We start from the raw sequence: 14,093 nt of genomic DNA, 5'->3' as shown, positions 1-14,093 counted from the left end.
TTACATACTGAGCTGTTATTGTAGATGACAACAAATAACTAGGGAGAAAAGTCAGTCCCCAGCACTGAATAGCGTGAAAATTGATGCTCTCATAACATTCTTCATGTGACATTTCCATGCTCATCACTGCTGCAAAAATAGCACAGTGTTGAATTAGGGAAGGGGCAGTTGGGTGGGGGTGGGGTTGGGAGGTGGTTGAGTAAGAAATGGTGTGTGTGTGTGTGTGTGTGAGTGTGTTGGAAGTTGGAGGAGGAGGGATTGTATTTGCTGGAGGACAGGGACATGATGATGATGATGAATTTGAAGTACAATTTCCACTAAACGAGACAGCTAATGTGTGACCTTTGCTTTGCCCTATACCATGGCTCTCATCACACGGCCATGCAGGCCAATCCAAACACACACACACACACATACACACAAAGAGTTCTCATCACACTCTCAGAGGTGCCGAGGGCATAAATGATTAGCCAGATGAGAGAAGCACAGCCTGTTAGCAGCTAATCACCCTCTCACTCTCTGCTATCATAGAAATTAAATCATACTTCTGTTTCTTTCTCACACACTGTTTCCCTTTATTTTGTTCTCTCAAGTTCTCTTTTGCTCATTGTCTTTGCAAACTCTGCTTTAAGATTAGTCCTATGTAAAGTTAATTTAAATTCTAATCATTAGAAATAAGTTCATGTCCACTTATTCATCATGAATAAATTGTTGATATTAAAAAAAGACATAAAAGAGGCTTCTCCTCTCTTCCTCGCTACATGTTTAACACCTTTTTCCCTCTCAAGTCTTGATAATTTTCCCTCCAATTTCAACCTTCCCTCAACCAAGTTCTCTCTTTCATACTGTCATCTCATTCTTTTTTTCCCACCTGTGTAAAAAATACAAATCTTTAATCCTCCTCATTCATCATCGCCATCAATTTAATCAATCTTTCTGTCTCCAGCCCCAGGATCCAGCTGTGTTTGGCGCTGGCTCAACCCTTGTGGAGAGCTCTAAACACTACCTGATGATACGTTACACACTTCTGCCTTACCTCTACACCCTCTTCTACAAAGCCCACACCACAGGGGAGACTGTTGTACGTCCTGTCATGCATGAGTAAGTCATTTGAAATATTGTAAACAAACTGCCAAGTTCTCTTTGAGGAATTAAGAAAATAATTTAGTATTGGAATCATTCAGTTGAAGTTAGAAATGGATGTCAGACTATTTTGAACTAATAAAAACATTGTTTTCCTTACCTCATATTCTCTGCTATGTTAAATCCCCTTCTCTAACACTTTTTATAGACATTTGGGCAAAAACAAATGAAAAAAAAAAATGTATCCAGTAATGAACTGTAGTGTAACTGCAGTGTAATGTTTGGAAACATTAAGACATTTACTGTCTGATGAAGTCTTAAATAAGATGTTGCAAGAGAACTCATTCACATCGGGAGTGTTATGCCTGTTGTGGCCACAGCAGAGATGAACAGAGAAGAGAAAGAGAGAGGCTGTTATGCAGGTTGATTTTCTTGCATCTAAATTATAGGTTTTAAGCTCAAAATTATGAGCTTTTACAGTATGTTTTTCTTTCCACTCTGGTGATATTTAAAACATTTTGAATTGATGTTATAAATTATGAATGGTGAGTTTGGAAGGAAACTGTGGTAAAATAGTGGTTAGCAGACTAACATATGTCCATTGCCCCAAAGGTTGTCATAGACAATACACAGATAAGTATTAGTAGTCATAGTAAGTAAAGTATTAGTAGTATACTGTATGCGCTTGATTTTTTACTGTTTTCTGTCACTCCCAAGGTTCTACTCTGACAGCTCCACCTGGGAAGTGGACCGCCAGTTCCTTTGGGGAAAACACCTGCTCATCACACCTGTACTGGACCCAGTGAGTCAACACAAAAATTTCCCGGAATACACACGCATACATATATGGACAAATACAAATGCACAAACTTGTATGCAGAATGTACTTGCATCTAGACACAGATACTCATATGCAGGACATATAGAAATGCAAATGCAGTACACATAGTACACATGGAAATGTGTCTTGCAGATGATGCAGATGGGATGATCAGTTACTCACACACACACACACACAGTCATACACACACACACCCTGACCTCCACTGGGAAAACATGACATGGGATTTTCTTTGTTGCCCTCCCCTCCTCTCATCCCTCGTTCTTCTCTCTTTCATATCCTCCCTCTTTTCTCTCAGCTCTAATGAGAGCACTGACCTCATTACTGGCAGATTAGAAGTGTAGATAGAAGTGTGTATGCGTGTGTTTGTGCGTGTTTGTGTGCGTGCACCTGTGTTTCCTGTGTTTGTGTGTGTGTATATGTGCGTGTCTGTACGTGCGTGTGTACGTGTGCATATGCAGTGATTGCGGTCATGTCAAAGTGGCCTGATTAATAAGCAATTTAGCACGGCCTCTTGTGAATTACGGAATAGTGGAAAGCGAATTGGATTCATAGTGGGGCCGGGGATAAAGTAACTCCAATCAGTGTGGTTGTGGAAAAGTTTCTAATATAATACAAGCCAATACAAGAAGTGAAGGGTTTATGGCTGCAGTGCCTCAGGGTTTAAGCTCGGGAAATAGGAATAGGGAAAGGGAAGGGCCATAAGGTGACTTTACAGGTGTTTGTGAATCAAATAGCAGTCAGGAGTGGACCAACTTCAGGTCCTTCCAAGGCCAGAGGCACAACATAGTGCCATTGGAAACGGAATAATAAAAAAAAAAATCTACTATCATTGTGTGTCTTAAGGGCTGGTATCAGTTACTGCCCCTGTAACTGTGTGGTTGCAGGGGGCAACCAAAAGCAAGTCCCTGACATGTATTCAGCCATACAATTCTCACTCCATGCATTATGGCACATACTGTCAGCTCTATATGTAGTGTCATTCACACTACAGTCACATGTATACAGTTAGATTGAAAAATGCAAGTTATTTATTCTTTGCTTGAGGGAGTTCAAACCAAATATCAATTTAGTCAACATATTATCCACAAACAAATTTTGTAAGCTTTTAAGTAACAGTTGTTCATGTGCCCATCCATTTGGGTTAAACCAAACCAAAGCAAAACACCAAAGATGCACCATGCTGCTTGATCAATACTGACAAGACTCCATACTGAACCTCCCTCCCACTTGTGCACACTCATGTCTCATAATAAAAATACCAAATAGCTACAAATTAGCAGAGATCTGGATCTGTCTATATAAGGGCTTATAAAAAGAAACTAATTTTTAATGCTGTGTCTTGGTGTCTGACTCACTATCTATAACTTGTGATTTTTATTACTTTTACATATTACATTGACATTTTTTTATTTGTTTTTTTTTTTTTTTTTTTTTGCTGTGATGTTTGCAAATAACATCAACTTAATAAACTGTTGTGTTTTGGCATGAAAGCTTTCACTGCTGTAGAAAAGTAGTGCAGTTCAGCACAGTGGTGTAGGCTTTAGAAACATTTTGGACCTCTGCTGCGCCACTTTAAAAGGATTCTTTCCAAATGACAGATCTGATGTGGCTGAATATTCATCTTTTGTGGTGGCAGGGTGCTGGCGAGCAGCGGTGCTGTTATTTAAGTCAGGGTGAGGCCAGGCGCTGAGAACAGAGTGCCCGCTATCTGTTACACATGGATCAGGCTGAGAAGGGCCGCATGCAGAGATAGTGTCAGCTACTTGAGTAGGGTCACAGACTGATCTTTAACAACCCTTCACATCCTACCTTCACTTTCCTTTTTCATTATTCTCATCTCTCTCTGTCTCTCTCTATTTATCACTCTGTCTGCCTGCCTCTCCTTTTCTCTAATGATGCTCTAACTCTATCACTCAGATCAGTAGATGCTTTAACCTTGATCTTTGTGATAAACTGGGGAGATCTCCTGACTCCCTCTCTCTCTCTCTCTCTCTCTCTCTCTCTGTCATCCCCTCTGGTCTTCATCCATGCTTCCACATTCCCTCCTCTTGCCCATTACTCCCTTTTCTTTTTAGCTCATCCTTTCATCAAACGTTGGCTCCCTTATCTCATCTGCATTCTCTTAATCAGCTGCTGTCAAGTCACCCCTGTGATCCCATTTCATTTCATCCCATATCTCTTTCACCCTCTCTCTCCCTCACTCACTCACTCTCTGTGCCGCTCTCTGCCCCTCTCATCTACCTCAGCTACCATCTGATCATTCTGCCAGTATGAATCTTTGGCCCACCTGATCAAATTGTACCTTATGGCTAACAGAGCTTCAGTACTCTAAATGAGGATACGGGCCTCATGCCTTGTCCCTCTCAATCACAGTTAGCAGCCATGCTAAGTCCTGCAGTCCCTTCCCATTAGTCAGCAGGGTGAGTGATAGGCGCCGCGAGCAAATCAGACACCAGAAAACGAGGTATAGGGGCAGCATCCATTTCCCCAGGCTGTCATCCCACAGGCTGTGCAGCGGTTGTGACAGGTAATCTGCCTCAAACTGTGAATGTGGCTCCCAAAGAGGACGTTAAGTCATTTAATTTGTTTAGCAGACCATTAAGGCTATATGTTTTATTAATATTCTTATTCTTTACATGTAGCTTTGGGTTGTTTTTCTGTCACTTGTAGCTCTTATTTGCCTCTGTTTAATCATCCTTTGTTCCCGATGTTTTTACTTGTTTATTTTTTTCTTAGCTTCCTGTCACCCCTCTCTCGTTCCTAATGACAGGCCTCAGAGGGCCACAAAATAGGACATGCTGCCGAGAAGAGCGAGAAAGTGAGATAGGAAGCGAGATGTTGGTGCCTTTAGGGGACAGCCCTGGCCTACACAGCTGACATAGTGTATTTCACAATTTTGTCTTTTTCGAGAAGGACCTGTAGTTCGCTTTTTCTTTCGGTGTGTTCTTCTGTGTTTATCTCTCTCTCCCTCTGATCTGCCTTGTCAGAAAGAGCAAGGAAGTGACAACGCTATCAAAGGCATGGTGCTCTGCTATTGATTGCTCCTGTCTGTCCACCACCTTAAGCCATCAAAGGTTGTCACCTGTCAGTCGTCACTTGATGCGGCCTTTTCCATCATATGTTGCATCATAGCACTGTAGACTGAAATGTCACAAGGGCTTTGTGGAAATGTTATACCAGATAGTCAGTTTTGAAACAACTTTGCTCGATGTAAGCATTGTATCTTCTTATTAATGTGTTATTAAATTACAGGGATTTATATGTAGCTTATAGCTGCTTCTCTCCTCATGCTTAGCCTTGTAAGATTAAAGTGTCAGGATTGGTGCAGTGAGCTAAAACAGGTGTTACTGGCTGCAAACACAAATCAAACACAGGCATGCTTCCACACAAAATGAAAAGCTGACACCTTTTTGATGTCTGCTCCACAAATCAGAGGCATATAATGGTGTACTTAGTGGTAAAAAAACAAAAAGCATTTAGATTATTGTTCATATATGCACATGTATGAAGAAATATTTTTGTCTTGTTTTCTGCAGGGTGTGAAGGTGCGGGCATACATCCCAGATGCCGTGTGGTATGACTATGAGACGGTAAGACAATTTCCTGCTCACTTTAAAATAGTTTCCTCAAAAGCACATCCATTGCCATTTCACACGTGTCACAAGAGAAATTATTAATAGTCTGATTTTTGTAATTATGACAATTGCATCTGGTGAAATTATCTTTATACATTCATTCATATGCTTACAGCAGAAATGTCACCTTTTCCTGTTGAAATTGTTGCGGAAATATTTTCTTTTAGAGATAAAAAGGGGAACTTTACCTGTAATATAATGAAGGTTCTCCAAGTGAAGTGCACATAGCATAGGATTCTTTTCTATGTTATGATGGCACTGCAATTCTGTCTAATAGGCAGTATAAGAAAGTTGGACTTGTACTTTAATCAGACATCATATAATGGGTTTTAAATACATAAGGGAGAGAGAATATTAATATTAAGAATATAACCATTCGGTATAATGCAATCCATTACAAAACCACGTAGCTTCAAAAATCCCCATAGAGTTGAATCAACATTTCTATGGCCCTAAGAGAAACTAAACATCATAAGCCTCATAAATATGATAAACAGGAGAATGGGATCATGAATAGGCTAGACTTAGTCCCACAAAACCAGACAAGTCTCCACACTTGTTTTAGCACTGTGCCAGCGTTGGAGAAAGGTCTGGTTAAATGGCAAATGGACTGTACTTGTATAGCAACTTTCTAGTCTTCCGACCACTCAAAGTGCTTTTTACACTACAAATCACATTCACCCATTCACACACATTCATACGCTGAATGGATAGAGGGGCTACCATGCAAGGTCCCAACCTGCCCATCAGAGGAAATCTAATCATTCACACACTGATGGCACAGCCATCAGGAGCAATTTGGGGTTAAGTATCTTGTCCAAGGACACAACGACATGCGGACCGGAGGAGCCGGGAATCAAACCGCCAATCTTCCGATTAGTGGACGACCTGCTCTACCTCCTGAGTCACAGCTGCCCCAGTTGCACACATTATCACTCTGCGATAAGGGAAAAAATGCTCTGGCTTTTTTGTGTTTCTTTAAACCAATCACCAACCAACATCTTGGGCGGCACTGAGCCCAGGATGCAGAGACGGTGCCCTTGCAAAATAGTGTCGGGGGGGAACTTGTTTTGGTTACATGCAGATAGCGGAAAGGGAGGAGAATTCTGCCTAAAATAGCCAACCAATGGCAGGCTTAGCCCACAGTCTACATCCGTTACATTGTGTATGAAAGTATTTGACAATAAAGGTGTACCTAATTAATTGGAAGCATAAATGTATAGCGCTCAACTAAAAAGACTGCCAAGGGGCTTATCAGTATCATGTCACATTAATGGCATTAACACGTACAAAAAGAACATGTATCACATGAAAGTCTTTGCCTCGAGTTCTTTGTTTGAGGCTGAGAGACGAGAGAGATAAGACAGAGCTCGTGTGAGGACAAAGATAGAGTGAAAGAAGGGACAGGGAAGAGAGGAGAGAGACTATCTCCCTGACAGAGAGATAAAAGAGGTGTTGAGTTCCTTTGGGACCTTATTTGGGCGTCACAGTGGCGATGTAAAGCGCCCGCTGATCAGATGAACGATTAGATTGGTTGTCTTGCTGCCGGCCTCTTGTCCTGGTTGGTCCCCTGTGATTATCTGGGTAGGAGGATGGAAAGGTGGGGGGGAGTATTGATGTAGTGAAAATGACCATGAAAAGCAAGTTACAGAGGAAAGAAATAATGGAAAAACAGAGAAGAGGGGATGAAGGAGAGAAAACAGACGGAATGAGATTTGGGTGAGATGGAGGGAGGGGAAAAGATGCATGAAAAGGATATGACATGGAGAGAGAAGGAAAGCAAGAAAAAGAGAAAAGACAAGAAGGAGATAAAGGGGGAACAAAAGTATGTAGAGGAGTTGGAAAATGGGAGGACTGGCCAGCAAGAATGAGGGGAAGAGAAGACAAGGAAAGAGAAGACCTCCTTAAGGCAGACAATGAGGGGGTGATAAGATCTGAAATTGCTTATAGACGCTCCACTAACTCCAGCCCACACACATGCCCATACTCTACTGTACTGCATAAAATGGTACACACACACACACACACACACACACAGGCGCGTGCAATCTCTGTCTCTCACACACACAACCTCAGTGGGAACGGAGGAAAATGGGATAAAAAAAGAATTAGAGCACCACAAGAGAGAATAACAGGATGTAGAATAGGAAGTAGGTAGAAGGAAAATGAGAGGAGATGGAGAGAAGAGACTTTTAAATTGTTTTAGGCTGGTATGAGGATTCAGTCCTCAGGAGATCAGAAATTAACTGTGCTCTATCTAGGCCTTAGGAGAAATGTGTGGTGGGGAGAGAAAGGAGAAAAAGTGACAAGGAGAGGGAGAGAGAAAGAGAAAGAGATGGAGAAATATCTGCTTTTCTTAAGTAAATGCTACTTACCAGACAGCGCACAACTCACATTGTATCAGTATAATGCAAAAAAATAACACATTTCATGTCATTCTTAAGTAGCTCAAGTTGTTTATGAAGGGATATTACTTTTCAGAATTTAAACGGTAATCAAAAACATTGCCCAGAATGAGGCATAAGTTTGTTAGATGATGCAACTTGCAGTCATGCAGCAGTTTCCACTTTAACGGGTAACTATTTTGAGCGTCAGTTCACCCAAAATACAAATAATAAAAAATAAAACATTATTTTTCTTACCTCCAGAGGTATCTAGCAATACAGATGTTTTTGGCTTTATTGACTTAAGTTTTCAGATATCCATCTCTAAGATTTTTGTGGCGGCCACAATACAATGGTGGTGAACGGAATTTTATTTGTGGAGCTCAAAGGTTTACAAATGACACTAGAAAAATATTACAACCGCAAACAAGATCACCAAGGAGAATCAACAAAATTGATTGTGAACAGACATCACTGGGATTGTTTCTGGTAGAAAGTAGATAAAATTGAGGTCTGTGGGGTGTCCACAGTAAAGATACAGTAAAACTAATTCGGACAAATAAAACAGAGGCTATCTGCATGACTAGATACCACTGGTAAAAAGTGGAAAAAATTTAAAAAAAAACAGGCGGACCCTTCAAAGTATTTTTTGATTAGTCTTTGAATTATTCTATAAGCTTATGTAACAAAACTTTATGCAACAACTTATGCAATCAGGTTCAAGTATCTGCTATTTTGAAGAGTGGAATTTATTGCTCTGACGTGCAAAAGTCATCATTACTATCTGAGGGTTTACTATGCTTCTGTATACTGACTGTAGTATCCTGTGTTCAGTGTTTGATTACAAAGCACCTTTGGACCCAATAAATGCCTTTGTATGGTTATAGATCCGTTTACACCGATGGCAAATAGATTTTACCTCTGTGTCTGCTTCAGTGTTAAAGGGGCCTCAGTAAAAGTCAAGCTGCATTGTAGAGACACAATTTCACCCCAGCCAAAAAACAGTATTTTCCAGCCCAGGCTTGTGCAAAATTATACTCACTGTCCCAATATTGAAAGGGGTGGCATGGAGATTGTCTTGCCCACAGAGCATCACATGAATTTAGGTGAGTTAATGGATTCTGTTGTCCTACCAATCAGATGGAACGAGTGGCACACCGCAGACAGTATGTTGAAATGCATCTACCAGCTGACAAGCTTGGTTTACACATAAGAGGTGGTGCGATCCTCCCCACACAGAGACCTGAAGTCACCACTACATACAGGTACACACACACACACACACACACACACACACACACACACACACACACAGACATACAGTTATCAACTCAAATAAGATCTAAACCAGCAATCACATACAGTATTTACATGTGATGTGTGTTATCATGCACAAATTCACAGAAGCATATTCAGTACATAAAGAGACAACCCAGTCTCACATCAAAATGTGTATTGGCTTTGAAACCAAAAAAAAGGCTGCCATTCCTTCTATTCTCAATGGAAAATGCAATAAGGTCCAGCTGTTTATCTACCTATCATATTGTTGAGTTATCAAGGACATTTTCATGTTTCTGTGTTGAGAAATGTTAGAAATGTTAAAGATATCATTAAAAGAAAACCTTAACACCATGACAGTAAGGAAAATACTTCTGGGCAGCGGTTCCTCCAGTCAGCCAATCACAAAGCTTCAAATCTTGAATTTCAAATTAAATGAATCCCTGGGGCGTTCTAAAATCTATGTTTTGAACATCATCAAACAGTTACATAAAATCACACAAATAACATAATAGCTCAGATAAGTGCACAACACAAAGACAATGATTCAAACAATATGCAACTATGTGGTTTCAGCGATAGCAATGTCCATAGAAACCACCATAGCAATGACAGAAAGCCTGAAAAAATGCTCGTAATAACTGACAAACTAAACATCATATACATTCAGTGAATGAAGATAATGCAATTAAAATGCACATTTCTCACTAGAAATGTTATCAAAATACATTTTAATGCTGAAACTATCTTAAAATATTGTATTTTCCACTGCAAATAAAAGGACTGTCATCTTTTTTTTTCTTGTTGTCTTTCTTTGTCATGTGACATGGATGCAGGCCAATAAAAAGAATAGGCAAAAAAACAAACAAACAAAAACGTAGGCATCTCACAATTTTAGAGCCGTTATTGTTAAGCTAATACGTTTTGCATTGTGGACCAACATAGACATAGTTGCACATTTTGATGTGAGACTGGGTTGACAGAGATCAACAAACATACTTCATTAGTACACATAATCATAAATGCATCAAACTGTCTCCTGTTATATTAGATATGTGTGCACGTGTTTGCACAGATGCATTTAGTTGGTGTTTGATTCATTGAACTGTTATTACATGTGCGTATGGTATGTTTACTTTTTTGTGTGTTTATGTGTATATCTGTAGTCGGCTTAACCCCATGGGTTTGATTATTGCCCTTGATGACAACAACCAGGCAGCTGGGGAGCTATTCTGGGATGATGGAGATTCTCGAGGTATTTTTGTTTGTCTTTCTTTGTGCCTATTTGTGTGCGTGCAAATGTGTTTGTGTAAAACATCACCATCTGCACCATGTTATTACCACTCATTATAGGCATTCATTCACCAAATTGACACTCTTATCTTGTTAAGTACAAAGTATTATGGGTCGGTTGCAAAGTTTCCATCCAGATGTAATGTAAATTTTAACTGAATTTCCAGAAAATCTGCAAAAGAAAATACAAATTAATGAGCATTTCCATCCACTACTGTTATGCAGAGATTAAGAGTTAAAAGAATGAAAGTAAAATCTCAAACAGTGGAAAACCACGTGGAACACAAGATGGAAATATGGCATTTATGTGTGTGTCAATTTAAGGAATGTTACAGTTTCCTCATCACTGCTCACATATCTGATGTTTTTGTCTGCCGCCATACTTAGTCTCTTCAGTTGAGCAGAAGCTTGAGTGATATGGATCACATGCTCCATGTACATCATTTTTTATTTGCTAAGTCTGTTTCCATTGCAGGCATTTCTTTGATACACAAACTAAAAATTAGCATTAAAAACAGGTGGATGGAAACACACTTAGTGTGACTATTCAAACACAGTCAGTGAAGGTCAGTCACTCTGCTGTGTAACTGTACATCAGCTGCGCCGGAGCGTTGTGACAAACAGTAACATCTGCTCTTCTTCTTTTTTTACAGAGACAGTCAAAACAGGCAACTACATCCACTACAAGTTCACCGTTGTCTATGTAAGATTCCCTTGCACACATCTACACCATCTTTAAGATCCAGCCCACATATTCTTTCTGATCTGAACTCAAGTTCAAAGTTCAAAATCACCAGAGACTTTAGACTTTTCCAGTCCAGAACACCAAGCATGATTGATCAATGTTACGCTGCTGAAGCTTTGTTTGATCAAATACCCCATGTTCCTGCTTCACACAGCACTGAGGATTGCCGGGCATGTTTAATTTATAAGATGGTTGCTTTACTATTATATCTAATAACTGGAAGTGGTGTAAGCAGTGCATGTTGTACATCTATCTATCTATCTGTCTGTCTGTCTGTCTGTCTGTCTGTCTGTCTATCTATCTATCTATCTATCTATCTATCTTTCTATCTATCTATCTGTCTGTCTATCTATAATATAATATTTAATATACATTGTGCAATCTAAATTTAGCAGCTATAAGTAGCCTTTTAATTTTGAGAACATGCTATAACCTCAGTGGATTTAAATAAAGAATATAACTGTGTGTCCTCTGCCTTAAAGGGAGTACTGACAATGCAGGTGACTCATGCTGGCTACAGGGATCCAGACAACCTTAAGTTTGAGAACATTACTGTTCTTGGGGTGCCTCATCATCCCGTATCCGTCTCTGTGACACATGTTACACGTGGAAACTCTATCACCAATGTGCTGGGCACCAACATACAGTATGATGCAGTCAAGAAGGTAAAAACACACACAACATGTTCATAGACAGTTTTATCCAAAAATGCACACATATGACCAAATGTTTGTGCATACCCAGCAACCATGAATCGTCAGGGGATGTCAGAGGAAATTGCCTTTATGGGCAAATTATTAAAATGTTACAGACACAAAATTACAGATAAAATACTACAATGTAAAATTTGTTCACACAGTATTTGGGTAATGTGTAGGGGTAAGACAGGTCATATTTGCTTTGTCAGGAAAACCTGCTGCTGTGCTGAAGCAGGACAGATGCAGGGTGGATGATTTCCACAGTGGCTATCCTTGTAGGCGTCTGCCATTTGTTTCAATAAGACCAGGAATGAAACCATTACTGTACATTTCAAGGTTAGCCCCAAAGTGTAAGAAATGATAACAATTTACATTGGGTGTGGATCATAAAAAGCTTTGTGTGTGTGTGTGTTTGTGTGCGTGTGTGCGTGTGAGAGAGAGAGAGTTTGTGAGAAAGAAAAAGAATGACTAAGAGCAATGATCCTACATTAAGTGCCCACAGTTATGAGCAAAAGGCAAAAGTCTATTAAGTGTAGAGGTTCACTTAAGTAATACTATAAAGATTTTCTTTGTGTGCTTGTGTATATTTGCGTGCAGACACGTGTTCTTGTGTGTTTCCTGTGTAGATCCTCAAGGTCTCTCTGGTCACACACACAAGCATGCATTTATCAAATGACTCTCACCGGTAATCATATCCTGGGGGTGAAGGGTAAACATTCTGTTAAACCTAAACTCTAGCTTGTCATGCCCATCAGTCTCTGTATGCCTGGTTGAACTGGGCCTTGAACATAGCTCACAGCTGCCAAACATCATTACTTTTATTTAGAGTCAAATAGAACAGTACTTTACAATATATGACTCACACTGGCTCCTAGTAATTTATTTCATTTCCTGACTTGATTTTATTATTTTTTAAACCATTTCCTCCCTAATATAAAACCTTACTGCCTTCTATATTGTTATACAGTGCAGCATGTGTAAAGTGACTGCCCTACAGTCACTATGCCATCTTTTCCATCCCTCCCTTCTTTCCTTCCCTCTCTCTTTAGATTCATCATTTACCCCTCTGCCCATTCCTACCTTTGCAGCCTCTTTCTCAATATGACCTCTTGTGTTGCTAGTGTGTCCTGCATGATGCATTTTACACAACAGAATTGCTGAACCATGATTCAAAACTTAAAAGACACATGAAAATAAAGACTGATGAAGATCCCAGAAGTCTGCTTACCATCTGAGGATGCTTTAGATGGTGACTGTAGTGACTAAAGTGGATGGGGCTCCCTGAGATTTGTTGTGAGAATGACTCATAATTCCCGGCAGTCGCCTGTTGAGACAGCGAGGGAAATTAACAGCTGTGTCTTAATTGATAGCACACGCAACGTCAAGCACACATTCTGTCTCAAGGAAGCATGTCTGCGCTCACTTGCAGAACTCGCATAAGCAGAATGTTTGCACCGAGACAACTTAGGGAGACTGTTCCTACTTTGACAACCTTGGGTTTAATAATCATTACTCTCTCCTGCGTTTTCCTCCCTTACAATTAATTTCACCACACACACACACACACACACACACATATACACAGGTTATGTTCCTGCGTGGCTTGTCCTTGACCCTTGGGGAGACCTACCAGGTGCAGTGGGAGCTGGACATGGAAGAGTACCAGCGCTTTGACTGTCATCCAGAGGAGCATGCAGATGAAGCTAAGTGCAAGGCCAGAGGCTGTATCTGGGAGGTGAGGGGTGACACAGATGTTCACATCCACATATACACATTATTTTCATATTATAGCTATTGCTGAACAAACAGGGGTAAAAATCTCTCTCCCCTGTGCTTTTGTTTCTTTCCCTACTCAGCCAAGCAACATCGAACGTGTTCCATGGTGCTTCTATCCAAAAGACTATGGATATATGGTTACGGCAACCAAGGAAACCAACTCAGGCATGACAATTGATATCACTCGAAACAAAAAGTATAGGAGCAGTGGTCGCCCAGAGTCACCGGACATTGACACACTCCGTGTTGAGATCCATTACCACAATGGTCATATGCTGCAGTTCAAGGTGTGTGTTTGTTTGTGCTAGTAGAGCGGCATTTTCTTCTGTATCATGTTTCATTTCCTAAACGTCTTTA

The 14,093-nt window shown here is 40.2% G+C and overlaps 1 protein-coding gene across 2 annotated transcripts in view; it reads left to right on the top strand.

Moving 5' to 3' along the window:
* Positions 1 to 14,093, top strand: part of si (sucrase-isomaltase) — a 74,806-nt gene that overhangs the window by 25,986 nt on the left and 34,727 nt on the right. For both annotated transcript variants that reach the window (XM_067594427.1, XM_067594428.1), the window contains exons 18-26: positions 947 to 1,101; positions 1,801 to 1,885; positions 5,464 to 5,517; positions 9,087 to 9,211; positions 10,391 to 10,479; positions 11,171 to 11,220; positions 11,745 to 11,927; positions 13,546 to 13,695; positions 13,817 to 14,023. In XM_067594427.1, coding sequence (XP_067450528.1) covers positions 947 to 1,101; positions 1,801 to 1,885; positions 5,464 to 5,517; positions 9,087 to 9,211; positions 10,391 to 10,479; positions 11,171 to 11,220; positions 11,745 to 11,927; positions 13,546 to 13,695; positions 13,817 to 14,023 — 1,098 coding nt within the window. The remainder of the gene's footprint in view (positions 1 to 946; positions 1,102 to 1,800; positions 1,886 to 5,463; positions 5,518 to 9,086; positions 9,212 to 10,390; positions 10,480 to 11,170; positions 11,221 to 11,744; positions 11,928 to 13,545; positions 13,696 to 13,816; positions 14,024 to 14,093) is intronic.

This window comes from Thunnus thynnus, chromosome 7 (genome assembly GCF_963924715.1).
Source record: "Thunnus thynnus chromosome 7, fThuThy2.1, whole genome shotgun sequence".
NCBI lineage: Eukaryota > Metazoa > Chordata > Actinopteri > Scombriformes > Scombridae > Thunnus > Thunnus thynnus.
Note: the sequence above shows the minus strand (reverse complement) of the source record. Positions and strands in the feature narration are given on the sequence as shown.